The sequence below is a fragment of the Apus apus genome, chromosome 1 (genome assembly GCF_020740795.1).
Source record: "Apus apus isolate bApuApu2 chromosome 1, bApuApu2.pri.cur, whole genome shotgun sequence".
In the NCBI taxonomy this organism is placed as follows: domain Eukaryota; kingdom Metazoa; phylum Chordata; class Aves; order Apodiformes; family Apodidae; genus Apus; species Apus apus.
In genome coordinates this window covers 121151462-121178425 of record NC_067282.1, presented here as the reverse complement: position 1 = coordinate 121178425, position 26964 = coordinate 121151462, and the positions used below count along the sequence as shown (strand labels likewise).

The 26964-nt window shown below is 40.3% G+C and overlaps 2 protein-coding genes across 4 annotated transcripts in view; both read left to right on the top strand.

Annotated features, from left to right (window-relative positions):
* Positions 1 to 26964, top strand: part of LOC127380048 (regucalcin) — a 132502-nt gene that overhangs the window by 69428 nt on the left and 36110 nt on the right. The window lies entirely within an intron of this gene.
* JADE3 (jade family PHD finger 3) overlaps positions 1 to 26964 on the top strand; it is a 67505-nt gene that overhangs the window by 24452 nt on the left and 16089 nt on the right. For all 3 annotated transcript variants that reach the window (XM_051608450.1, XM_051608451.1, XM_051608449.1), the window contains 5 exons: positions 9161 to 9220; positions 10338 to 10420; positions 20999 to 21156; positions 23000 to 23190; positions 25164 to 25375. In XM_051608450.1, the coding sequence (XP_051464410.1) occupies positions 9172 to 9220; positions 10338 to 10420; positions 20999 to 21156; positions 23000 to 23190; positions 25164 to 25375 (693 nt within the window). In that variant the 5' untranslated portion in view covers positions 9161 to 9171. The remainder of the gene's footprint in view (positions 1 to 9160; positions 9221 to 10337; positions 10421 to 20998; positions 21157 to 22999; positions 23191 to 25163; positions 25376 to 26964) is intronic.

The following is a 26964-nucleotide window of genomic DNA, read 5'->3' as shown; positions in this document are numbered from 1 at the left end:
GCAGAGAAGTGGATAGAAGTGGGCATCTGCTGGCAGCGTCAGGCAAATAGGGCAAAGTGGCAGCTTCGTTTGAACTAGTGTAGTACTGGTACTAGTGTAGTACTGTAGCCCAATTTTCAATTAAGTAGCGATGCTTCTAGGTTAGTGTGTTTTATTCCATTCCCTGGCTGTGGTGCAATTTCATCCCTGTACAACAGCAGGATAATACTTACTGACTTAGGGCATCACAGGGCTGTCGGACTCTGCGTGTGCGTGCATCGGCAGGAGGGGCAGCAAGTGGCCAGGTGGCAGGGTACGTGCTCGGGAGACCTGGATGCAGCTGCTTGCTCTGCCGGCAGCTCCCTCCGTAATGTATGGCTGCTCTGCACCACAGCTTTGAAACGTCAGGGCTTTTTCTGTGCTTGCTTCGCACAGGCTTATTGTGAGGGTAGATACGTTAACGACTGCAAAGCATTTAGAGCCAAGGTAATGTGAATCATACCAGTTCTTAAAATAGAAAGCCCAGCTCAATGCTCTCCGAGGGTTTGGGTTTTTTTTGCTCGGTCATATTGGTGAGGTGTGTGTGTGCTGCTCCTGCTTCTCACCGGTGTTTGGCACGCCTGTGACTGCAGTCTCCTTGCAGATGCACTGCACGTGGCCATCTTTGGGTGTCGAACCCCTTGGGGGAGCTCCTGGGCAGCCGGCTCCTTGTTTACCCAGCTCAGCACCAGTGCTGAGTGCGATGACCTGGGACTGGTCCATTTTTAGTAGCACTGCCTCCCTGCTAGTCTTCTGTCAAAGCAGACATTGTCCTTATTTCCGTCTTTGTTGAGTAAGTACACGTGGGCTCGTGCGGCTTTATTTGTTCTTTTGCCCCTTGGTTGTGAGGTGCCTTTAGTGGTAACGTCAGACACGAGTTTTCTTCTGAGGGAGCCCCGTAAAACAGCACATGGTCAGTAACGGCGTCTCCCCTGCTGAGCGCTCTACGGAGCAGATGAACTCCCTGAGCTGAGGTAGGTGCTTTTCCATGACGGTTGGTGCATGTACGTAGTGAGAGGGCTTGTATGCAAGCTAGCTCCTGCCTCCCTCTAGTTTCCCTCAGGGATCAATTAGCAGCTGTGGAGTTTCCAGCAGCCTGACAAGAGGCAATTTGTTTGTGCGATGCTGGCCTGAGGAAGTGAGAGCTGTGATGGCTTCCCTCTGGCGATATGGCGCTGCCCTGTGGGCCCGCTGGCGACTTTGGCCTCCCATGGTAACCTGCTGAGATGGTGGCTGAGATGATGGCCATGTGGTTAATGCTGCTGTGACTTTCCTGCTGGGAACTTCTTCCTCATTTCCTTGTGCTGGGGACTCCCCCAGCCCCAGGCCATGAGACAGGCCCAGCTGTAGCGGGCAGAAAGGGAGCACCGAAGGGGCTGTCGCACCCCCTTAGCCGTGTGCAGGCAGCGATACCCAGCATAGGACCCTCTCCTGAGGGCAGTGGCTCCTTCTCCTGAGGGCATGCCCTCGTTTCAGCATTTCCCCTCGCTGGAGGTGACACTGGGAGTTGGGTGAGGAGTGTTCAGGCCATAGCTGGGCAGACGCACCTCAGGTGTGTGAGGGTGGCGAGGTCACACAGCAGTGGCCTGATTGTGGTTTCAAGGGAGGAAGTGCTTTTTTTCTTCTTTTTTCTTTTATTTTAAAAGCAGGCTTTTGCTCAAACTCAATATGGTATTTTGAGTGAAATTATTTTTTTAATGTGTCCAAATCTCTACTGCTGCTTTAGGAAAACAATAGTTCTGTTAATAAACAGCTGGTGTAAAAACAGTGTCATGTTCTGGAGTGGAAAGTAATTATGAGGACTGAAATTGAGAGGAACAGAACCACATATGCATTGGTGTATTTGCTTGAATTAATGACAGTCTGATGCTGTGGGGTTTTTTTAATTGATTCTGCCCAGATCAGTATCATCTTCAGGATGCTACTGCTAAAGCTGCAGTGTTTAATGGGCAGAAATATTTCCATGTTGGCCTGGCCCACCTGGCTGCTCTGTGTACAGGCCAACATGGGCAGGTTGCTTCAAAGATGAAAATAAGGCTGCTGGGTCACTGCTGGGTGTGAAGGAAGCAGAGGGAAGAGAGCGCAATTTAATTTATTTCTATAGCCTCTTGGAGAGTTTCTGTTGAGGTAACGGTGATGCTGCGCATGTTGCTGATGACTTGCTGTTCTGAGAAGCATTTCTGATTTTTAGCAAGCTGCTTGGTGTGAGGCTATTTAGCTGAAGGCCTCTGGTGGAAATCTGTCCCCCTGGCCTTTGTGGTGGGCCAACACAGGGACGTGGCACTGGAAATTAAAAGCTGCCCTTCTGTTTTCAAGGTAGGAAAGACAGTTGTACGTGGAGTGTGCTATATTTTATTGTAATGTCAAAGCGTGTTATAAATGTGAAGTAGCATTGCTTGCCCTCTTCTTATACTCCCAAAGCAAAATGATGGGCATTAAGTGCTTTGCACTAGACTGGATGATGAATCATCATCGTATAAGGGCACACAAAATGATGTCAGGATTCCCTTTTGGCCCATAATCCAGAAATGAACGGAGAGGGGGATTGTATTGGGGGTTTCTTCATCCTGGTGTTATGATTTGTCAGCTGACTTCAGTCCAGAATTTAATTATTTCAGGGGATAAGTAATGCTTGAAGATTATTATTTTGGACTTCTTTTTCCTCATTTTTAAGCCCATGATATATCCTTGTGGCAGGTGCCAGGACGCCTTACATAAAAAGGCAACATGTAAGGAAATGACTCTGTCTAGTTGCTATTGCCTTTCATACAGACCTATGTTATTAGCCAGATTTCTGTAGCATACAATTCCGTGCGTACTAAAATTATTTATTTACCTAACGTCAGAGGAATCGGCTGTCACTGGTAATGCTGCTTCTGAAAACTGGTACGTACATCCTTTGTTGAAATACAGTTTATTATGTTAACAAAGACTTTGCGTGAAATAGTAGCAAGAAAAGTTATATTTTGTGGTAGGCCCAGTGCAGTCTTCAGAGAGTAAGTCAAGATTTTATTTTTGGGTTTTGGGGAGGATAGGATAGATTGTAGTGGGGTTCCTGAGTAGGGGTTTATTACTTATTTTTAAACATTTTCTGGTTAGAGTGAAATAAAGAAGCTATGTTTCTTTTTTTGCTGAGCTTTCTTTTCTGTGACTTGTTCAATCTTTCAAACCTTTTCAGTGCAGGAAATACTGCTAACTCAAGTTCCAAGTGGGTGTATTTCCAGTTTATATAGAGTTTTTGTGAGATTAGATAGGATATTGAAAAATAATAATAAAAAGCCCAAACACAAGTGATCTCTCTTCCTCTAGTTATTTGAAAGGTTGTATTAACTCTGCTCATATTTCGTAATTTCCCTGGCAGTTGACTATGAAATTTGACCTATTTAAATGGTTTTACTCTACTACATTTCCTGGAGACCTTTCAAGATAATTTGCTTCCTAATCTAAATTTAACAGTTACATAAACCACATTTTGGAGACTTTGAAATTTCTACGTACTGCCTCTGCTTTTTTTTTTTTTTTTTTTGTAGACAAGCCATATTGTAAAAATGTAAGCACAGAGCTTGAATCTGAGATTTGCATGTAGCTTGTAATTTGGTTTTCATACATAGATGCTGTTTTTCTTTTTAATAAGATAAAGGTTATTTTTCTTATCCCACTTGAAAGTTTTCTTAGTGCTGTGGCTAATTCCATTTTTGTCTGTTTTAAAATGTGAAGAAATAAAATCTCACAGGCCTAGGATATATTTGTGTTACAGTTCCTTTAATTTCTTGGTTGCCTGTTTATTCTCTATAGGTTTTAACAGGTACTGAGTAGCATATGGGTACGTTTAGCCTTTCTCTGCAACAAAATGAAGCCAGGAAGGAAGGACTGCTACTCCTTGGAGATACTGTTTTGTTCAGAAATCTTGGCTGGGCTTAAGTATTCATTTTGCACACTTGTCACTGATGTCTTGCTAATATGCTGTGCAAATTCAGACTCTGAGATACCTCATCTTTCTTTCTGCCAACTCTGTTACTGATGAACTGTGCTGAGTGATGTGTCAGAACAATCTTAATAGTTTATTTGGAAAAATGCAGTTGTTAACTCTGATGAGAACTGAAAAGGGAGAAGTGTTTCTTGCTGTTGTTTCTGCAGGTATTGGAAATGTGTTTTTGCTTTGAGTAAATCTCCGAAAATTTTCTTGACTGACTGTTGTTTACACATGCTGCTTGACTGGTTTTTGTGCGTAATGCATGGTAACTAGGTTTTCAGAAATGGGAAATGCCTTAAGTCAGCAACATGGATTCTCCTTGGGGAGAAGAGAGACTGGTGGTTGAGAGAGGCAAGTGACTGTTTCACCAGTGCAAATACTTGTGAATAAGCAAAAAGCAGCAAGCTTAATTTAGAAATAATTAGGAAACTTCTCCTCTAGATATTTGGAAATATATCTTATCCTTTTAGTCATATTCTTGCATGTGCTGGCTGATATTTTGATTATGCTTAGCTTGGGATCCCTATTTAATTTCAGCCAGGTGAGTGCAGCGTAGCTCTTTCCTGGCTTTCCTTGAAAGTACAGTGATGTGCTGGATCCAGCATCAGTTTCAGCTCCAAGGCAAAATTCCCGATATGGGCAGCAGTCTTCAGGCAGCCAGGGTGATGCTGGCAGGGTAATGTTGCTGCCTGTGGCTGAGGAGAGTGTTTCCTGGGGTTATTTTCGTTTGAACATCTGAAGGGTTTTAGGGCATCGTGACCTGCGTTTAAGTGTTCTGGTGACAGCAGGGAATGGAGGCTGATTTCTCTTTTTTAGGTTGCACATGATGATTTCTTAATGTCATTTTTGTATTTTAATTTCCCTCATGGTGAGCATCTCTGGAATTTGTGTATGTAGTCATACAAGTGATCAATCATCTCTTAGTCCTTCTGTTGACTTAAAAAAAAACAACACAAAAAAACACTTTAGAACAAGGCAAGTGAGAATCATTACTCAGTGCCTGGGGAATAAAGATTTTCTTGTGGCTTGGAGGGAGGGAGCGTGGAACCACTTAACGTCTTTCACCCTGCACTTACATTTCAGTGTTGAGTTGTTTTATGCTCCTTGTATTTTTTAGATTGTACTTTTGAAACTGATAAAAAGTTTAAATGCTAAAATTAAGTTCTCAAAATTAACCAAAAAGTTCAACATGCACCTTTACAAAACTCCTGGATGAAGAGAATGGAAGTTGAAGGTGGCTGATTTTAGCTGCTTGCTGTCAGATGTTGTCATTGTGCTCCTAATGATGGCTCATCTTTTGTCATCTCTTTTTTCCTTTATAAGTAGCATATATTTGAGGCTGTTTTCTAAATTTTCTAACTAGTGTGGGGAAAAAAATATTTTTATCTGTCATAAAAATGTACTGAATTTTTCATTTTGTGTGTAAAAATACTATTTACTTTATTCTCTTTTGTTGTTGCTGCATGCTATTCATGATACTCTTGAGGTAGGAAAAGAGCACTGGCGATTTCATTAATTTATTTCTCACCTTTTCTGTGAGTTTTGATACATATGTTGAGAATAAAGGAGCACGTTTTACATTTTTTTTGCTTTATTGTCACCATAGTTTTCAGGGGTGAAGTTAGAAAAGGGGAAAAGCTAGGACATTTGAGAGATTGTACCTGTTTCTGTAGGATTTTTAGTTCTGCTGGTTGGGGCTGGGTTTTTAATATGTGTGGATTGCCCTTTCTTTCTACATTTGGCCCTTTTAGGGATGTCTGTGTGTGTATTTTATTTATTTTTTAACTTCTAGCTTTTTGACAGTGCTTTGAAGTGATAAAACATAAATGTGATGGAAGAAGCAGGAACTGAGGTACAGAGTTGCTTGCAGCCTTGCTCTGGACTATATCATCTAGCTAATAGTATCGTTGTGTGAAGCTGAGGGACAAACTGTAGGATGCCCAATTGTTTCAGGGGATTGGACTGAAGCTGGGAACGGTCAACACTGGTTTCCACGTTCTGGGGTCTGGCTTTGGATCTCCTCTTGACCAGGTGCCAATTCTGCAAAGGCAGGTGAAGGAGTGAGATGGGAGATTTACCACAAGATGGAGGTTCCCTCTCTAATGGCTAGAGAGTGGAAGCATCGTTAGTGAGCCTTTCTGATGATCCCTCACGCTTTGGCATTGGAAGCGAGCTGGAAGTTGTGTGACAGCCCCAGTGTATGCAAGGGTACAGCAAAGGAGTCTCCTATTAAAAGCAAAAGTGAATCCCACTGCAGAAGTGGTCCTGTTGGAATGATGTTGAGACTGTTACTCCTGCCATCATGTGGGGGCATATGGTGAACTTGCAGCATGTTGGTCACTTTAATAACCTGTCTTACTAAATGCAGCACACCTGTGATTTGTGGGCTCTTATTCACTCTTGAGTTAATATTGCTGCAAAAAATCAGGCAGGAATCCAGTGTTAGTACTATTCAGGGCTTTTACCCTGACTGACTGCTTTTTCTGTTTCTGTCTGCCATGATGGAGGTGTCAATCTATTGCCTGGGCTGCTGCAATCCCACTTCTCAAATAGAACTTAAAAAAAATTTGTTTTAGTTTAGTTGGGATTTTTTTCCTCCTATAAAGCTGTTGATAGACAAGTGCTTTCTGTTCTGGAGTATTTGTTACACTTGCTGTTTCTGTGTGAGCTGTCTTTGAAGTAGCCATCTCCTCTCTGCTTTTTGAGTTGCCCAGGCAGAAATCCAGGCTTTCTGTGTGTTCTGTCTTGCAGTTGTCTCTCTCAGCCTCATGTTTGACCCTACTTTAATTGAATGTTCATGTTGTGCTCTGCAGATAGCTGTCTGTAGTACGGAGTGGAAAGGTCTTATTGCTGCGTGTTTATATAGACTACAAGAGATGAGAATTGCCTACCATAAGCTTTCAGCACCTTTTAACAACTGCTTAAAAATTCATCTGAACATAAAAACAAAGCAAGCAGCAAGCACTTGCATTTGTTGCTAAGAAATGGAAGCGAGAAGCACTGCTCAGCACACACTAGATCTATCTTTTCGTTGTCTCCCGAGGTCTTGAAACATGCCTGACCGTCTGTAAGCCAGGACTGTTTGGAACTGAAGTTTTGCCATTGGAGAAGATGTTGCCATAGGCAGAACCTGTTGTATTTTTAAGGAAGGTTGTATGCTCCAGGGGGCTGGCTTTAGCTGCTGGAGTACAAGCTCTCAAATAGGCAGTATGATTTTATTTGCTCTTGATCAAAGTCTGTGCCTTTGAACTTCATGAGTTGGCAAGATGAAAGTAGTCTTCTAGTCCTCCCCTCGCTACCCAGCAGTTAACTTCAAGTCTGATGCCCTCAAAACATGCACAAAGACAAGGCCTTCTGGCGCAAGTGCCTTCTTCCTGTCAAGCAGCTTTTGCCTAAGAGATTTATGGAAGTTTCTTCATCTGACCAGTGTCTGCACAAGCCAGCTTACGTTGCTAGCTGGAAATGAAGTCCTGTGCTGTTTCGGGTATTTTGACTTTGATGTCGCTCTTCTGTTGCGCTCCCCTCTTTGTATGCAGTGTGGCTGCCTCGCCTCCCTAAGGTTGCTTGAGCTGTGAGAAGCTGAATTAACGTGAAATTAATTGCTGTGTGGTGGGAGTTTATAGCCTGCTTAAGTGATGCAAATGACACCTTATATGTCTTGTCCTGTGGACCACTCTGTCCGTCTGTCTTCCAGGTTAAATACCTGACTCAGAAGTACTGTATCTATCTACCTTCTTGAAAACTACACACACAACCTCCTTTTTCAGCTTCCAGGAGGGTTGCCAATATCTTGTTATAACAGGTCAAAGACTTTTTTGAACTTTAAGTGATCATTACATTCAGATTCAGTAAACTCACTCTCATAAAGTCTGCTGAAAATTGCCACTAAATTAAATGCTTGTGCAGCAAACAATTAAATTGCCATGTCTTTGAAGCCTTTGGACAGGCTTCCCTTATCTGGAAATCTTGTTTATCCCATGGTCTTTAGATAATTTCAAGATCTGTTTTACAGTAACTAATGTGAAGGGTTTATCAAATGGAATATTTAGCGCTGTTGCTTTTTTTTTTAATGGCATTGTGGCTTTGTTTAAGAAATGAAGCTTCTTTTTTTGGGTTTGGCCAGACTGGCACTTCTAATACTGCAGACATTTCAGGTTCAGCTGTCTGTAACCTACTGTGCCTGTCTTGTGTTTTAAAAAAAACGTTCTTGCAGAATCATTTTTTAATTTCATTTCTCTACTGATTTGCTCATTCAGTCCCTTAAAAAGCTGGGGGTGATTTTCATTTACTATTATTAATTGCAAACTGTTATTGGTTCTTACTTAACAAATTTAACATTGAATATTATAGAATGGCAGGGCTTACAAGAATTTATATGGTGTTTTTTAGACTATACAGCTGATCACTATTTTATCGTTATTTATTAAGTAGCGGTGCAGAATTTTCTTCTTCCTCATTCTCTGTGTGTTACATATTCAAAAATCAGTTACCATAAGCTCAGTACCTTTTTTTAATGGAGCTCTTGCTGTGCCACAGAAGACTTTCTCCACGATACCCTTGATCATTTCCCAAACTTCTGAAAACTATATCTTGTGAACTAAGTGGTGATGATTTAAATAAAGTGGTAGCAGTCACACTTTTCTGTGACTATCCTTATTTAAAATCTGCCTTTTGTTTTGTATGGATGCCTGTAGGGTTTTTTGCCTTTTAAAAAAATTATTTTATTTTTAAGGTGAGTTATATTTCTAAATCCTTGCCTTGCTGTGCATCCACCGTATTTCCTGCCCTCCACCCGTCTCTCAGCTAGCGACTGCCACCATGGCAACTCTTCCTCTGGCTGAACAGATGGGACATTGAGTCTCCACTGAGAGCAGAGTGCTGCTCACGCCCTGCCGGGAATCAGCTGGCGGGTTGTACTCCTTGCTGCAAAATTTAAAGCAAGCTCTGCCCAGCAGAGGCATGCTGGGTTTGAGTGTGCTCAGTTTCACTAATAATACTGTGGTCTAACAGTTGCTTGCAGAAATGAAACGTAGTGGCTGATCTGGGATTATTTCTGTGCCTGAGAACTCTTCAGAAGAGCTCTGCCTTTAGTGCGAAGAGCTTGGCATCAGCCAGCAGCCTGTGATTTTCTGGTAGAATGGTTGCCATCAACTTTTTTTTTCTCTTTAGGATGCGTCAGGATGAAACGCCACAGGCATCTAAGCACCAGTGACAGTTCGGACAATGAGAGTAAGTAATACTAGTTTTTCTTTGGTCTATCACCCCCTTGTGGTTTCCCTCTCTGGTTTGAGGGCAAACCGTTTCAGCTCTTATAATTAAAAAAAAATGTTTCTTGCTTGATTTCTTTTTCGTTCTGTAGTCTTTGTTGTTTTGAATCAGGAGGAAGATGGGGCAAAGGATCCTGAAACCTGGGGGAAGTTTTGAGCCTACTTAGAATTTGAAAAGAAACTTGTATGTTTTTTCCTTTCAGAGCTGGGAAAAAGAAATCTGTAATCAAAGAGAAATTATAGTCTCCAGGGTCCTGTTTTGTAATTATTATTTTTAAAAGTAGTCATGTTGTCTCTTGTTGTGCAGAGCCTCAACTTTAAGATTACTGGGAGTGGCAAACTAGTTGAGCATTGATGTGTTGTAGTTATCTGTAAGATAGAGTTAAAAACAGTGTATTGATTGTTATGTTATCTTATGCTGATTCTTTATCTATTCCACTTTGATCTCTTTTTTAATGAAGTAATATTTTAAATGTTCCTTGGCACATATCTGCCTGAACTTGTATCTTCCCATTTTCTCTGAAAAAAAACCAAACAAAACTAAAGTCTTTTTTGTTTCTTATAAACCTGTGCCTGTCTTATAACTCTATACATAATGATAATTAATTGTCATATTTGTTAAGAGTCATTGATGTATCCTTTCCTGAAGTAACATTTTGCCTAGAACTGTCTATAGACATCATCACACTATGATTTTTTGCATCTCTCATCAGCACACTTTAGTATCACTTTTTTTTTTTTAATCATTTGCAAACTGTTCTCTGTTTTGCTCTTCTTTCCACTCTGTTACAAAGGAAATGAAGGAAAGTGGTTTGTCTGCTCATTTCTGTTTACTCATGCTTGTGTTAGGCAGAGCAGAATGTACCCATAAACTCGATGTGCTGTGGTTTTACAAAGAACAAGTGGAACAGGAGGAGCTGTAATCAAGCCTACAGACTGCCTTAGAGTTTTTGCCCACGTCTTGTAAAAAAATTTTGAAAATTCAAGAGATTGGAGTGCTTTGTGTTTTATTGAAAAATTAAATGAGTTTATATGAACTGTAATGGTCCTTTTCCATTTCTTAATTTTTTTTTTCACAGGTCCTTCCACTTCCTTTTCTTCTTGTGCTAAATACAGGAGCAAATCAAAAACACCAGCAAATGAACAAAAGAAACCTGCTGAGGTAAGAACCAAGGTTAAAGATTGTTTGCTGGTAGGTTTTTTTCATGTAGTTTTCATGTTTCTAAGCCTTGAAATCATCAGCTTTGAACTAGTGTGGTGAGTCCTTTTATCACCTGTCAGATTCTCTGTGAAACTGTTTTCTCCACTGCAACAGTCTTATAAGAGCTCTGGTGTTTGATGTCCCAAAATGACTTATAGCATTTGCAGACAGAAACATTTAGTTCTTCCCCTGAAATTCAGTCTCATTTTGAAATTGAAAAAGCTGGGATAGTCTTATAATTTTAAAGCATACCAAAGAAAGAAAGAAGTGGCTCATATTACATCGAGGTGCTGGAGCAGGTGCAGAGAAAAGCAACTAGGCTGGTGAAAGGCCTAGAGAACAAGTCTTAGGAAGTACATTGTAGAGAGGTAGGACAAGTGATAGGACAACAGGGAACAGCCTAAAGCTGCACCAAGGGAGGTTTAGGCTGAACGTTAGGCAAAGTTTTTTCTCTGAAAGGGTTGTCAGGCACTGGAACAGGCTGCCCAGAGGTGGTTGAGTCACCATTCCTGGGTGTGTTTAAAAGTTATATAGATGTGATGGTTGGGCATATGGATAGGGGTGGACATGGTAGAGTAGGGTTACAGGTTGGACTTGATGATCTGGAAGGTCTTTTCGAACCTAAGTGGTTCTATGATTCTATGGTATGTATGGAAAGGATACTTTCTTTCTGCTTTAGGATAAAACAGTGGGACACTTAAGTGGACAGGATATGTATGATCAGTGCTTCCTCGTTTTTTGCCACTTTCTTGCTCCTGAATTTTTACTTTTACCTTCAGTAAAGCTTTTTACTCTGCCATCCCCACCTGTCACCACTGTCACTGGATCTGTCTTCAGCGATTGTATAAATTGACATTTATGCACAATTTGGTGCATAAATCCATCCTATTAGCCATTCCACTGGTAGCCTTTTTTGGGAAGGACTTGTTGGCTGCCTTCTCCAGATTTGATGCTTTCCGTCTTAAAGGCTGAAGTCAGATAATAACTGCCAATGGGATAAATGCTTCTTGTAGGTAGTTCCTCTTGCTTGCTATCGTATTCCCTCCAAATGAGTCCTTCAGCATGCTAGTGTGGCTGTTGATGTCTGAGGTTATTTTAAAAAAAAGACTGACAAAACCCACTTTGCTCCTCTAGAATTTAAAGCTGAGAGTTATGTCCCAGAATAATTTTGTTTTACTATACCAGCAGCTTTTTCCCTGCTTAAATACAACTGTGAGAGGTTGCATAAACTATATAGATTGTGCTCATACAGCAAAAAGTTATTCAGCAAACATACTTCATGCTTCTTTTCTAAATGCTGCTGACTATATGTTTGGTTTGGTAAGAGCCAGGTAAATGTTACAGAACATGTCCTGTCTTTGGAAGCTTAATTTTTATCACAAGTTTACTGAATAAAACTCACCGATTCATTTTTAAAAGAGAAACTTGCACTAATGTTTCAATAAAATCAAAATTGGATACTGAGGTGTTTTAATTATTGCTCAGGTTTGCCTAGGCATGAGTTTTGTTACTAGCCAAGCTGGGCAAATGGGAACTGCCAGACTGGTTGCTGTTTCAAATACACCTCAGTGCTAGTCCCTTACTGAACCCATCCTTCTGCCTAGCCATTCAGCTTTCTTCTTGTGTCTCTTCCTCTTAGGGTTTGTCTTACTGCTGTTTTTTTTCTTTACTCCATACTGCCTTTGTGTGCATGCACATTATAAACAGTTTTGAGGGTGTGGGCCATGCATATAGCATTCGAGTGTTCTGTTTACATAACTTCTAAGAATTAAAATAAGCAGTGTTTTCAGTTCCTCCTCTTGATATCTTCTTTGCTGCATTCTGCCTTTTCCAAGGCAAAATCTTGAGCCCTTTAAATGCTTGAAAAATAAGAAGCTTTGATGACTTGGAATTAAAACATTTCATTTCATAACATCATCCTTCCAGTAATACTGGCATCTATTTTCATCTTTCAGTTAAGATTCCCCTCCTGGAAAAAAAGAACAGGGGGAAAAAAAAAATAATAAAAAAAATTAGAGTATGTCCCAAGTACAAAACTTAAAAGAACCCTGATATAAAATAAAGTCATCTAGGAAAGGGAATGGAAGGGAGGGTGACAGGAATAACCTCTACTGCTTGTACTTAAGACTCTTGGCTCTCCTTCCACCATTTTTCCCTTTCCTTCTGCTAGAAGCAAGCACTCTTTCTAACCTCTGAAAAGCATATGCTGGAGAGTGTATTACATGAAATGCTGATGTCAGCAGAGCATTGAAATTGATTATTTACGCACCAAGTGGTGACAAGGGTGTAAAGCAAAGACTGAAAAGAGACCCCACGACACACCTTATCTAATATTTATTAGATAGACATTTAAAATGTTAGGGTGACAGCATTCTTTTAGCAGCAGCTCTCTTTAACAAGTTGGCATTGCTCTCCTTTCATTCACCTCTGCTTGCCAGGCAGCAGGCTGTTTCTGGAGTTAGTGATGCAGAAAATCTGAAAGGTCAAAGCTATAAATAGCTGTTTGGGAATATTTTTACTCGTGGTTTTCATACATTAATTTTTCTTTCATGCCGATAAGCCTGGCTTTCTCAATTAAATTGTGTATGAATACATAGGCTTTTTTGCACTTCTTCAGCCATCTCCCGCCCAACCCAAGTACCTGGGTTCTCTCTGCAAATAAAAGCTTGGTGTCGGTACTGTGACCAACGTGCAAGTTAGTGTAACTGTCAGTTACTTCACAGGCCTTGTCTGCGTGAACTGTGTTCCTCTGTGGTTGCCTATAAAAAGTGATGAATGGTTGCAGTTGAGAACTGCTCTGCCTTGAATTGCCTCCCATGTGCTTCCCAGTCGAGATGGGTGCAGGGATGACCTCAGTAGAGCAAAGTCATCTGGCGTTACTGCGGGGCAAAGGGGTGCAGTGTTAGAGTGCAAATGTCAAAGCTCATTCCCAGAGCCTGACTTACCCCAGAGGTTTATATCAGTGCAGAACGGATGTTAACTGGGTTGGACCTGGGGTCTGCTTACCCCTTTTTCTTCCTCAGAAAAGATGAGAGCAAGGCAAGCCTGTAACAATGCTTCTTCAGACCATAGTGTTTTTCTACGCAATTTCAAAAGCAAGACATCTTTCTTAGTGCTGCCCTTCTGGATTACAATCTATCACAAACTGCTAAAATGATGAATGAAAAATTCTCCTATCTGATCAGCTTTAGCTTTTAAAACTTTGAATAAATGCATTGCATTAAGGTTACAGGCACACCAGTAGTATAAGTCGTAACAGTTTTTCAGACTTTGATGATGATTTTGGCAACATGCTGTTCGTGTTGTTGTCCTGCATGGATTTCAACACAGACAGGAGGGGCTCGAAGGCCTAAGCAGGAGGTTGTGTGGGAGTAGCAGGGTAGGAGGCATTTGGATGTCTGGCTCAGCATGAAGCCTGTACTTTGCAGTTTCCTGTCTCTGTGCAAGCTGCAGCAGAAAATGATGGCAGAGTGGTTGGAATCATTTTTGCAGGGAAAACCTATTAGCTGGACCATCCTGAATGACTGACTTGTTTCTTTTCCCTTAGGCGAGTGGGGTCACAAAAGAGCCTAAGAGATCTTTATGGCACTCAAGCTTACATATTTTTCATTTTTTCAGTCCTCTTTCCCTCTTGAAACTATGAAGGAGTTAAGTTAGCCTTGTGCTTTTTTTCATTTTAACCCTACCCATGTAAGATGGCAGTATTTTACCTCTCTTTGCTAATAGGGTTTTGAATCTCACAGCAATGATTGTTTTTAACCCCTTGCTGCTGATAGCAACAGCTGTGTTATCATGTGAAATGTAGCTTGTCTTCTACAAATAAATTATCTGTTTTCATTACTTGGGTATGTGAAACTTTTTTTTAGTGGCATTCACCTTCCACATAAATCACAGGTCTTGATCCTGAGCAGCACCCTGTAGAACTAGACTCTTGGCAGAAAATTTATTCATTTTGCAGTTTTAAAGTGGTAGGTTTTGTTCTGTGAATGAAGAGGCAACGTGGTTAAATGATATTGCTGTGTGTATACCATGCATAATAGAATAGGAGACTGTTGCTTTTATGCATATGCTTACCTTAGAAAATTTTGAATTAATTTGGACATCTGTACAGGTTTCTCAAGACCTCTGAATGTACCTAATGCATTTCAATGAACTATTTTTAGCCTGCTGGGATGAATTTATTTGAAAAAATAGTTACAATAATTTTGTATGTATTTTACAGTGTATGTGCTTTACAGTGACTCTGTAAGTCAGAGGTGCAATCTCATTGGTTATTTTTATTATTTTATATTTTTTTCCTTTGAGATACTTTCTCAGGCTTTTTGATCTCTTCAGCAAGAGGTGACCCAAACGTTTAAGGGCGTGGAAAGGCTGAGCTACTTTACCTTTGGAAGTGAATGAACGCGTGTAACAGTAAAGTATGAATGGTGTGGAAACAGCAGAGCTAGAGCTTCAGTCCTGCCTGTCCTTGTGGTGGAAGGACTGGGGAGGGAAGGTGCAGGGGGAGATGAATGAGACCAAAAATAAGGAAAACTATAGCAATTAAAAGTATGTCCTTTCCATGTATCATGTAATTAGACTGTGAAGCTCATCTGCTACAGGAAGTTGTTGAGACTTAAGAATTAAATAAGATTAAAAAAGGAATTGGACAGATGATAACGAGGACAGATTTTTCTAAATATCTGTATAAATTAGTACAATCTAAAAAACTGGTTGTAAGGATTAATCCCAAAATCAGAAGCTTATGTCCGATTAGCAACCAGAAGGAAACTTTGTGTTCTTGCACATTCTTCTGGCTCATGAGACACTGCCAGAGACATAATGTTAAGTAGAGTTGATTTAGTATCTGATTTCCTGGCTTTTCCTATACAGGCTTGTAAAGGAGGCTGGGGAGATTCATGGCTATTTAAAAGAAAAATACACTATTTAATTTGCTTGAGTCCTGGATAATCCATAAAAATAGTTTTAGGGAGTAGGGGTACAAACATTTACTGCAGTGCATGTCCAAATTGTGTGGATGTTTGAGAACTACAAATTTAATGCTGCACTTACTTATACTTGTCCCAGCTTCTCAGTTCATTCAGTATACGTGCCTGGAACTGTGCTTCATTCCTTTTTCAAATTATATTGCCTTTTATTTACTCTCCTACAAAAAAACCCCACTCTGTCTTGAGTCTCCAGGCTCTTCTATAGTAAAGTGCCTTAATTCAGAAACTTCATACCCGGGTCACAACTATGAACAAGAAAAATTCTACTTCCCCAGAGTGAGCCCAGCAAATTATGTCCTTAGAACATCATAGAATGGTTTGGGTTGGAAGGGACCTAGAAGATCATCTAGTTTGAACCCCCCCACAAGGGCAGGGACACCTTCTACTAGGCCACATTGCACAAAGCCCTGTCCAACCTGGCCTTGAACACCTCCAGGGAGGTGGCATCCTCTGTAAATGGTCAGTCTTTTGCATATACTGTGAAACATCTGTACAGAGATTAAACCATACTCAGATACTATGTGGCTCTTTTACACTTGTAATAGGCCATATTACTGTTTAGCTTTTGTTTTATTATTTACAGTGTGATGTTAGGTCTACACTGCTGCTTTATAAGTGTGTTTCCATTTTGCTGAAGGAGTTCCACTTGAGATCCACAGTAGTAGAGTGAGCTTTAATGCTTACAGGAACAAAAAAGTTACTAGATCCTTTAATAATAATAACAAATAAATAAAAGGTGCTTTGACCTTAAACATGATGAAACTCTTGTGTAATTTACTTTATACTTTACAGAAAGTACCCAGTGTAGTTTGAGTGTTTGACACCTGGAATTTTAAAGTTGGCCTTCAAGAGGGGTTGTAAAGGAGACTGGAAATCTAGGGAAATACTTGCTGTTTGAGCTTTCTCCAGCTAGAGAGGACATTTGCCCCTGTTCCATGGTGTTTTCTGTAAAAGTCTTCTGAGACACACTCTTGCAGGATGATGGGATAGGACTTGGTAGTTCCCTTCTGCCTTTTAAATATCATGGCTCTGTGTTTTGGGGACAGTGAGTCTTTTGACGAGGAACCAAAATGCATGTTGCTGACTCACTTGGAACTTTGTGGGGTACGGGGGAAACCTTAGGACTGTAACAACGGGATGGAATCTAGCAGAAATCCTACTTTGATTGTGACAACAGAGCAATTGAGCCATAATTTACTTAAACCTTTGAGGTGTGTGTTCCCAGTCGTGGTCTGTGGCAAGTGGCTTACCCTTTTTGAGGGATTTGTAAGCAGGTAGTCAAAGTATCCAGGAACTGAGACAGTGTCACAAGAAGAAATAGTGGTTTTCTTTCAGTTTTTAAAAGATGACACAATCCATTTGGTTTCCCTCACACATGCATTTGGGCAAGTCAAGGTGAATCAGCAATGGCATCAGTCAGCTTCAGTAGTAGCTTTTATTTATTTATTTTTAAAATGTGGTTTTAGGTTTGCAGTGGTCATGAATAAAAAGTTCCTGACTGCCAGTGCAGATCTGTTGTTTGAATTGTTTAGCAAAGGCTTAGTTTATAGAAGGTTGTTATATTGTCTTTGGTGCTAATATTTTCTGTAATTTGATTATAGCATTACTTGTATCCTCCCCGATAGCTGGGCAACACAGGATCAGGCTGCCCAGAGAGGATGTGGCATCTCCTTCTCTGGAGACTTTCAAAACCTGTCTGGATGTGTTTCTGTTTTACCTTTCCTAGGTGGTCCTGCTCTGGCAGGGGAGTGGGACTAGATGATCTCCAGAGGTCCCTTCCAACCCCTGGCTAACATTTTGTGATTCTGTGATCTTTAGTGGATAACAGTACTTCAAACAAAATATTATTTTTTCTTTCCCAGGCTTGATTTATTCACAGAGTAAGCACATGAGGGTCCTGTGAGGTAGATTATATATTGAATTTTCATAGAGTGCCTCCAGAAGGAGTTTGGGTTAAAGTCACAGGCAGCTTTTGGTGAATCATTTATAAGCAAATTCTAAGAAATTATTTTCCTTGGACACACTCTTCTAACATAATTTCCAAATAGGACTCAGAAGTCTGAAAAACAAATAAAATACATGAGCCACATCTTTCCTTCCACAGCTCCACTATATAATTATTACTTGTTGTGTTAATTCCTTGGGAGCAGAGCATCCTTATTTCTTGAGAATTTTTGTAGAATTTAGCTTTTAAAGGCTTTAAAGACGTCAGTACATCTCTGCAGAGGAGACTGAAGAAGTTCTCATTGCCTCAGCAAATCCAGGCTGAGTTTTACTGCAGAGCTAAAAAAAATGTAATCTGGAATAAGAATAAGTCTCTCCTTTTCTAGATTTAAACCTCAGCTCTTGTGCATGAAATTGTTGTTAGAGTTTTTCAACAAAATGCCTAAGATTATTATTGGGGTTGTTATTATGCAAACCAGTTTTTCATTGACTCAAAGAGCTGGACTGTTTTCAGCTGAAACTGAAAATTCTTACAGTTGTGGGGAGTTTCCCAGTTCTCTGTGTACAGATCTGGTTCTGGTAGTTGCAGTGGCTTGTAGCTCAGCTCTGCAAGGCCCTTTTCCGCCATGGTACAGACATGCACTGCTAGCTTGAGTCTGCTCTTGAGTGATGTGTCCAGATAAGAATGTCTTGTTAGTCTAGACCCTGCATGCTTATTTTTCAGGTCTTCTCAATATTTGTCATATTACAGATGATATTAAAATAAAGTTGAAGGGTTGTGCTTTATGTATGGTAAGAAATAACAGCCTTCCAATACCTGAGGAGAGCTACATGAAATCTGGAGAGAGGCTTCTTACAATGACAGGACAAGGGGTTATAAGCTGAAAAGGGGTAGATTTAGATTAAATATTTGGAAGAAATTATTTCCTGTGTGGGTGGTGAGACACTGGAACAAGTTGCCCAGGGAAGCTGTAGCTGCCCCTTCCCTGGAAGTGTTCAAGGGCAGGTTGGATGAGGCTTTGAGCAACCTGGTCTAGTGGGAGGTGTCCCTGCCCATGCCAGGGAGGTGGGAACTAGGTCATCTTTAAGGTCCCTTCCAACCCAAGCAATTCTATCATTCTATGAAGTAGAATGGCTTTTGGGTGGCTGAAAGATCTAAATCCTGAAGGCATGTGTCTGCTCTTAGTTGAGTTGGCTTAGTTCGTAGCCTTGAGGCTGACTGCTGAGTTAAAATTTACTTCTTTGTCAGAAAACTCTCTTAAGAATCCCCTTGGTGCTTTGGTTTAGTTCCACAACAAAGTAAATATAGAGTGAGTGATCATGGCACGTGGTTTTATATATTGTCTTCTGAGAGTATTTTCTGCTGGAAGACTCTGCTTGGCCACATGTGAAGAAATGAAGAATAATGAGAGCTAGTAATTATTCCAAGCATGTGCAGGAAATACTCAGTTGCTCTATCATCACAAGTATGAACAGGCAGTTCTTAGGAATTCTTGGTCAAGTTGTGGGATTCCTTAATGTATCAATAGTTGTGTTTATATTGGTTAAATCTTTCACCTTCAGTGGTACCTCTGTTGTAAATTTTAGAAAGGTGAAGCAGAGAAGTTTGCAGCATGGTGATGGTGTGGTCAGTACTGTACAACAGTTAAAAAAACAACAAAAGATGTCTGTGCTCCAGGGGGTTTTTGCTCTAAAAATAGAGATGATACAGTTCACATACATAATGGATGATCAGAAGATGAATTTGCTGCTAAGCAGTGTAGTTAGAGTACTGATGCCTTTAATAGCATTTTTCATCCCATGTTTAAAAAACAGTGGGCTTGCTATGAAGCACTCTGCTTCTGTACTCTGTCAGTGGCTTAAAATGAGGTTTGTAAAGCACTTACCTCAGATAATGTTTGAGGAATATATTTTCTGATAATTAAACCAGTCATTGTACTTCTCATTTATTGGATTATTTTTCCTCCTAGAGGTTTTGGGATTGTGTCATGTTAGTGTTTCTCATAAACCTTGTTTTGTACCTGCAACGCAGAAAAGTGAAATGCCTTTTAAGTGGCGTAAATAACTTGACATTTTATTTTTGGTGTGTACACATACTGCTTGGAAAAAAATGGATCCTTGCAATCTTAATACTTCACGCTTGTAATTTATTTTTTTATATAGGCCTGTTAGGTACCTGGGGAGTTTTACATAGAAGACAACAGTGAACTGTCTGGTCTGAACCACATCAGATAACACAATAGTAGTGAATAAGAGAGCCCTGAGTCTGTGGTTTTGAGTTCCCCTGGTCAGCTTGCTTTCCCAGCAGCCCATGTGAGATGCACTTGTAGGACATGATGAAGTAACAGTGATGTTTTGGGTCACTGGCAGCCTATTTCAATACCTAGTTTTAGCACAGAGCTTTTTAAATAATGTTTATATGATGATTTCCAAGAACAGCTGAGAATTTTTGCAGTAGGCATAACTGATCTGGTGCTGTCAAATTGAAAAGGATACATGAAGATATTTGGCTCTGAGATATTTTACTACTCTTCTGGCTATAAAACTGAATTAGTAAGAAGAGAGTTCTACCTGCCACAGCTTACTGCAAGGACATTTTCTGGTTCATTTTACTGCCCTTTTAGGATTTGATTTCTTATTATGGTAATACAGTTAATTAGTTGGGATGTCTCCTTAACACCAAGCCACAATCACTGTTTTGCTTTTATGAATGTTAAACTGGTGCAGTGTAACAGTGAAGAAAAAAGCCACAAAGGAGGCATATGCACTTTATTCAAATTGTATGCACCTGTATTTGACACATACTGACATTAAGTAAGCTTTGAGATGGCTGATAATCATGGTTGTTTGCCCCTAAAAACGTAATCCTCTTGAGCCAAGATTTGAACGTGGTGGCTGAAGGTTTGTCAGTGACAGGTTTGCTTTGTTTCACAATGGTGTGTTTCATTGTATAGGTTTACTAAAGGATGCTGAGTCTGGATTGTCTCTCTGTGCCTGCATTGCTGGGGTTCAGGCACAGAGCAACACAGGTCTCATGTTTCAGCCAAGGCAGCTGTTCATCTTTGATCCCGAGTTCCTGACCAGTAAAACTTCAAGTGGTTTTAATAAATGAAGAAGTGCCTATACATCAATTTCACCATGGCAACTGTTCATACCCCATGACAAATATGACAATTTAAAGTAGCTAAACTGAGTGAAAGAAAAGGATGTGCTGCCTTATATCTAAGTTGGGATAAAGCCTACAGACTGGCAAGTAAAATGAGCTGTTTGAAAGTGATATGGTGAGTGAGGAGTTTTAAATCAGGTGCAGGCCTCTTTTTCCTGTCCTGACTCCCTGTAACAGCTTTCCTCCTTCTGATCAGCCTTCAGGCAGCAACATGGCTTTGAGTTAGTATAAACATCCTGTCATATTGCATGTGATACACTGAGATAGCTATAATCTAGGTAATTTCAAATTTAATTGTTTGTGTGTCAGTGCTCATTAAAAAAAAATAAAATCCATAAAATCCATGTATATTCATTGTTTCAGTGGAGATTTAGAAAAACACTGCTTCCTTTAATGCAACATTCTTTCTTAAGCCACTTTTTTTCCTGTTTTTTCTTTCAGGTGTTCCGCAAGGATCTCATTAGTGCCATGAAACTACCAGATTCTCACCATGTCAACCCTGAAGAATATTACATCTTTGCAGACACATGGAAACAAGAATGGGAGAAAGGGGTCCAAGTTCCAGCCAGTCCAGAAACTATTCCAGAGCCTTCTCTCAGGTAATGGCTATCAGATACAGATCACATGCACAAAATGTCAATTTAGAGAAGGTGGTGTTTCAAAAATAGATTTTCTAAATGCAGTCAGCTTTTCTTTGCTGTTATATTTAAATCTCAAATGCAGCAGCCTTCATACATGTTCTTAAACTGAACAAGTACCAATTTGGAAAACAGCTCTGTGGCCCTTCTGTCCAGACCTGCTTCTGTCTCTACACTGTTATAGCATCTATGTTCTGAATTTAAAAAGGGCATTTTTTCCTGAGTCGCTTGGTGCTATGAGTTAAAAACTGTTTTCTCATTTGAGTATGACAAGTTTAATACATTAAAAATAAACCCAAGCTCACACATGTTACTTGAAAGGTTTCCCTGTAAAACACAATGATGTAGAGCACTAGGCATGCAGGAGGTACTGACACCTGATAAAGTTACTCACTTGTTAATATAATTTAATTTTGGTTATTGTTGCAAAAGCTTTAACCCTTTCTGCCTTTTCTCGACAGAAATAGCTACTTAATGTCGTAGAAGTTCAGTGATCCCAGTTTCAGGAGATAGCTAAATCACTCATACTGTGCTTTAGACTAGGAAAACATGACCGTATAGTTCTGCAGCCTTTCCTGGTGCAAACAGAGGGTGTTTCAACGTAGAAATGTTATTGCCAGTGTGGTCTTTGAGACAAAGATAAATGAATTGTCCCATGAAAGCACTGATGCCAGCATAATTTAATTTTCACTGGGGCTATTGTCAGTACCAAGTTATTAAAAATAAATATATTGCATCTCATACCAGCAGTATTACATTAGAGGAAAATATTGCTATAGATTTGGCTGGACCAGAGAAAAGAAATGCTCACAGGGGAACAAGAGGTTAAAACAAGCAAGGTGAAGGGGGAGGAATAATGGCAGAAGAACACTTTTTGTGCTAACATTGACAACCCACATTGTCCAGTAAGAATTATGTGGGATACTGCTTGACTGCTGCCTGCTCCTTCCTTACTCCTCTTGCCTTATTTCCCACAGCTTTTGTTTTCCCCTTCTCTTGTGGAGGGTTAGATCCAGAAAGCCTGCAGAGCTGCTCACGCATGGCACCATTCCATTCAGTATCTCCCTGGCTTCCTTTCACATGTGGGGCCTCTTGCATTGAATTCAGAGTAGGATTGACTTTTATCTAGCTAAGGTCAGTCTTTCCATTCCCATAGCCTAGTTTACTAATAACACACAGAGTTTTATCCCTTAAATTAATTGCAAAATCAGAAACACCAATATTTTTCTCCTGTGTTTTCTGGATGATTTTTAGCTGATTTTTTTCCCCTTTACATTTTTGCTTGGCATCCTTCTTCCATAACAGAAGCAATACATTTGTAATATGGATAAAGTATCATTTACAAAATAAGGGTAGTATGTTTATCCCACATGAAGAGCAAGCACTCCCCTTCCCTCCTGTAGAATAAATTAAGCTCTCCTGAAAAAGCTGGTATTTTCAAGAAATCAGTTGGCAAGATTTCCTTCTATCATTCAAGAGGAATATAGAACAAGATTGTAAGGGGTTTTGTGCATAATGCTTTCAAAAACACTTGCATCATTGCACTAGTAGCATTTGTTAAATTGAAAATCATATGCATAGACTTAAATTTTTAAAAAAGATTCTGTATATGTAGTAAACCTTAGCACATTTTGTGTGGAGAAATAACATTTACAGTCCCATCTCCCCAGCCTGACTACACTTACTGGCTAGCTAAAAATCTGTGGAACACTAGGTTTCTTTCCATTTCATGTCTTTAAAGGATGGGTCTTAAAAAGCTGTAACTCTCCATTTCTTGTGGTTTTATTTTTTACTTTTACTCTAGGGTTGTAGCAGAAAAGGTGAAAGAAGTACTGTATACACGACCCAGGAAATACATCCACTGTTCCAGCCAGGAGCCCACAGAACCAGGTTACATCAACATTTTGGAACTGGCAGAATCTGTGTGTCGCTATGACTTGGATGACATGGACATCTTTTGGCTTCAGGAACTAAATGAAGAGCTTACAGAAATGGGTAATTTCACAACACGTTCTAATTTTAAAAGCGGCAATTAATTTGTTCTGTTGAGTTGTAGTCTGCTGTGTGAGATCTGTTAAAGAAGGCTGAGTGAGAACTGAGTGGTAATGCTAAGAAACAGGAGGTAAAAATGCTTAAAATAACGACCTGCTCAATCTGTTAATGTTTTGTATTTTACCTGTTGTGCCTAAAAACTAATTCACATCCAAAATCACGTGCAACTTCTGCAGGCTGAGGCAGGAGACAAAAAGCCTACACCAGGTGGAATTAATTTTAGGACTTCAAAATTTAAGAGTTCTGCGTAGGAAAAGCAGATGTTTCCATTTCTTAAACTTGAACATATTATTGCTACAAGTTCAGAGTTCTGAGGAGCTTGCATGCTGAGTTCTTAACAGAGTAATTAAGTTTCACACATGCTAGCCCATTTAAATCAGCTAAGTAAACTTTCTTTCTTTCCATTCAAGTTGTGGGTATAGAGGGCTATGAGGGGGAGTGAGCTATGGAAAATAACCTTGGAATTATCACTGGAATAACTGAGTTGTGATGGAATAGCCTGTGTGGCTGGCATTCTTCCATGGATGACTGCAGATCCTTTAGGGAAGGACAGGTGGGCGAAGGAGGGAGATACTTGGCTTCTCCTGGATTTGCTGTTTTCTAACAGGGAAGAACCTGTAGGGATGTGATAATCCATGGCAGCTCTGGCTGTAATAGCTATGAAAAAGTGGTGACTGAGATCCTGAGAGAAGGGAGGAAAGGAAGTAGCGTTCTGGTCCTGGGCTTCAGGAGAGCAGGTTTCTGCTTATTCAGGTAACTGGTAGTTGGGATCTGAGAGGCAACTCAGAGGAGTGGAACTGCTGAAGAGAACTGGCAGGACTTTAAATAAACAGTCTCATCTAGGCACAAGAAAGATCCATCCAGACATTCAGGAAAACAAGTAGATGTGTTAGGACACTGGATGTGTGAAGGAGGAAACTAATGAGTGAGCTCCAGTTCCAAAGCATGTAAGAGGTAGAAGCAAGGACAAGCTTCCCAGGCATACAGGAATGCTGCTGGCAAAATGAAAGCTTTTCTGAGGGACAGATCTCTCTCCATCCATGGACATTTTCAAGATTTGACTAGACATATCTCTTGAGCAACAACCTTGTGTGGATTCACTGTTGACTCTGCTTGGAGCCAGGGATTAGGCTGGAACCCTCTGAAGGTCCCTTCCCACCTGAATGATTCTGTAATTCCTTTAATTCGGGGAGTGAGAACACAGTACTTGTGCACACTTCAGCAGTTAAAATGTTATCCTCTGATATTATTTGTTACATGAATATCCCAAACTTTGAAGGTCTGAGTAAATAGTGTACTATGGGCAGCATTGGTTATTAATAAGTGTATATAGCATGTGTAGTGTTCAAGTGAACAGGTAATACGGATTGTCAGCAGTATGTTTATCTGCTATTTTATTTTTAAAAACCCAGTAAAACCATAAAAGCACTTTTTATATCCATCGTGCTTATCCCTCTATTAGTGTACTAGATGGTGGCAACTTCTGTGTTTTTGTAAGATCTAAAGTGTTCCTGGTAAGTTTTATTTCCTAGAGAGTTAGTCTTCAGAAGAACATTGTGTGTAATTTTGGATGTCATTAGTGTTTCTTAAAGTGATGTAGGTGGAAGGAGGGCTTTATGGGAGCAGCTAGCAGTTACAGAAATGGTTGTCTGCCTTTTATGCTGTAGTTTTTTCTTCAAGGTGCAGTCTTGTATTTTATGTACAACTTAAACTTTTATTTCCATAGTAGTTCTAATTGTATTTATAAGATAATGCTACAATTACCCAGTGAGTGAAACAGGTTTTTTATTTTTATTTTACTTTTTATTTTTACTATGGGTGTTAGTTACTATAAGTTGCCCTTCTCCCTGCATTTCAGACTCAAGTCAGGAACACCTGACTGTCCTGTAAGTCCCCATCTGTTTTCTTTGCTACAGGATGTGGAGCCCTGGATGAAAACACAATGGAAAAGACAATTGAAGTGCTAGAACGGCACTGTCATGAGAACATGAACCATGCTATTGAGACTGAAGAAGGATTGGGTATTGAGTATGATGAAGATGTCATCTGTGATGTGTGCCGATCCCCCGACAGTGAAGATGGGAATGACATGGTGTTTTGTGACAAGTGTAACATCTGTGTCCATCAGGTTAGTGCCTACAAAAAATGGTGAGTGTCTTGTCTTAGTTTGCCTTGGCAAGTGTGGAATTTTATCTAGTAATAAAATGTTAATTGGAGGGCTTTGTGATTTTCTAGGTACGAAGGGTGGTGCAACTAAGTTGAATTTTTGTACCCTAACAGTTACAGCAGATGAAATGGACTAACATGGCACATATGTGGGCACCTGCAGTCTAATAGACAGAGCGTGTTCTTGGGTCTTTCAAGTACTTCCTCTAGGACTATGAACAATTTTCCCCCTATTAATAAACCTGCTTTTGAACATAAACAGGACAAGAAATGCTGGCTTGCCTCTGTGTGAAGAATCTAAAGACTGTTTGTTTCAGAGCTGGGGTTTTTCTTCCTGGTCTGACTAGTCAACCAGACATGGGCTGTCCAAATTTAGCCATCTGAAACCACATGTAGGCACTTCAACAGACTGGTCTTTTTCAGAAGGCATAAGCACCTGCAGTAACTGTGCTCTCAGTCTGAATGTTGCTCACGTTTATAACATTTCTGATGTAGCCAAGTCATTACACTGGCTGGGCTCAGTGTAGTCAGGCAGAGGTATTCCTATAATCAGCAAAGGGATATGAATCCTGTGGTTTCTGTGTGTCCTGTCCTGGAAGGGGGTTTTCCTGTAAATTGAATAGAGACTTAAGAAGTTTTTTGTTAAATGTATTTTTGTACTGACTGCAAGTAGTACTTGGAAAACATATCTGGCTGAAGAAAGACCTGTCATCTCCCTGCTTGCAGTGGGCTGGCTTCCAGCCTGACTGCTTTACTGATCTGATTCACTGTGTGAAGCAGCCACGTGAGCCTGTGTGCCAGTAACATGGTCAGTGACAGGAATACAACCAGCAGCTGGGCCACCTGCTTCAGCCCCTGCTCGTGCTTGTGCAAAAGGGATGATGAACTTGCAGTTAGAGGCTTGTGGTTGCCTGCTGGCAACTGAGCTTGAGCTGTTGGCCTGCTGTCTCCTTGCTTCTGATGCTTCCCTCTGGCAGATCTGCCTGAAACAAACTGGGGACTGTGTCTGGGTTGGAGCTAACCCTAACAATAGCAATAAACAATTTGATTTTTTTAATCTGGTTTGGCCCTACTTCATGAAGTAACCTCAGGTCTGTTTGTCTTCACACAGTTTGGGGATGGGGGTGAATGAGGTGTGTGAGAGATTTCATCCTTCACAATTCCCTCTTGCCCCAGCTCAAACATGTTGTGAAATTACTGGTTTAGTAGACTAGTCCTCCTCCAGTCATTAGTTGGATTAAATTAGAAAAAAATTTTAGTCCATTTCCGACCTCTTAAATGTGATCTTAGTTGTAATGCCACTTCTGCTTTAGTAATAGAAAGAATGCTGGTGGGAATGTGCCACATAAGAGAGAGAAAAAAAAAAAATCACTTGTAAAATTTTAGATTACAGCTCCCCCTGTTGGGTTTTGCAACAATTGTCACATCAAAACAGCATTTACGTTTGTCAGTCTTGGCGAAGTCTCTTCCATAATGCAGGATTTAATTTGGAAGAGTCCCCCTTTCTACAGGCCTGACATAAATGTGCAATGTTTTATGATTGCACATCAT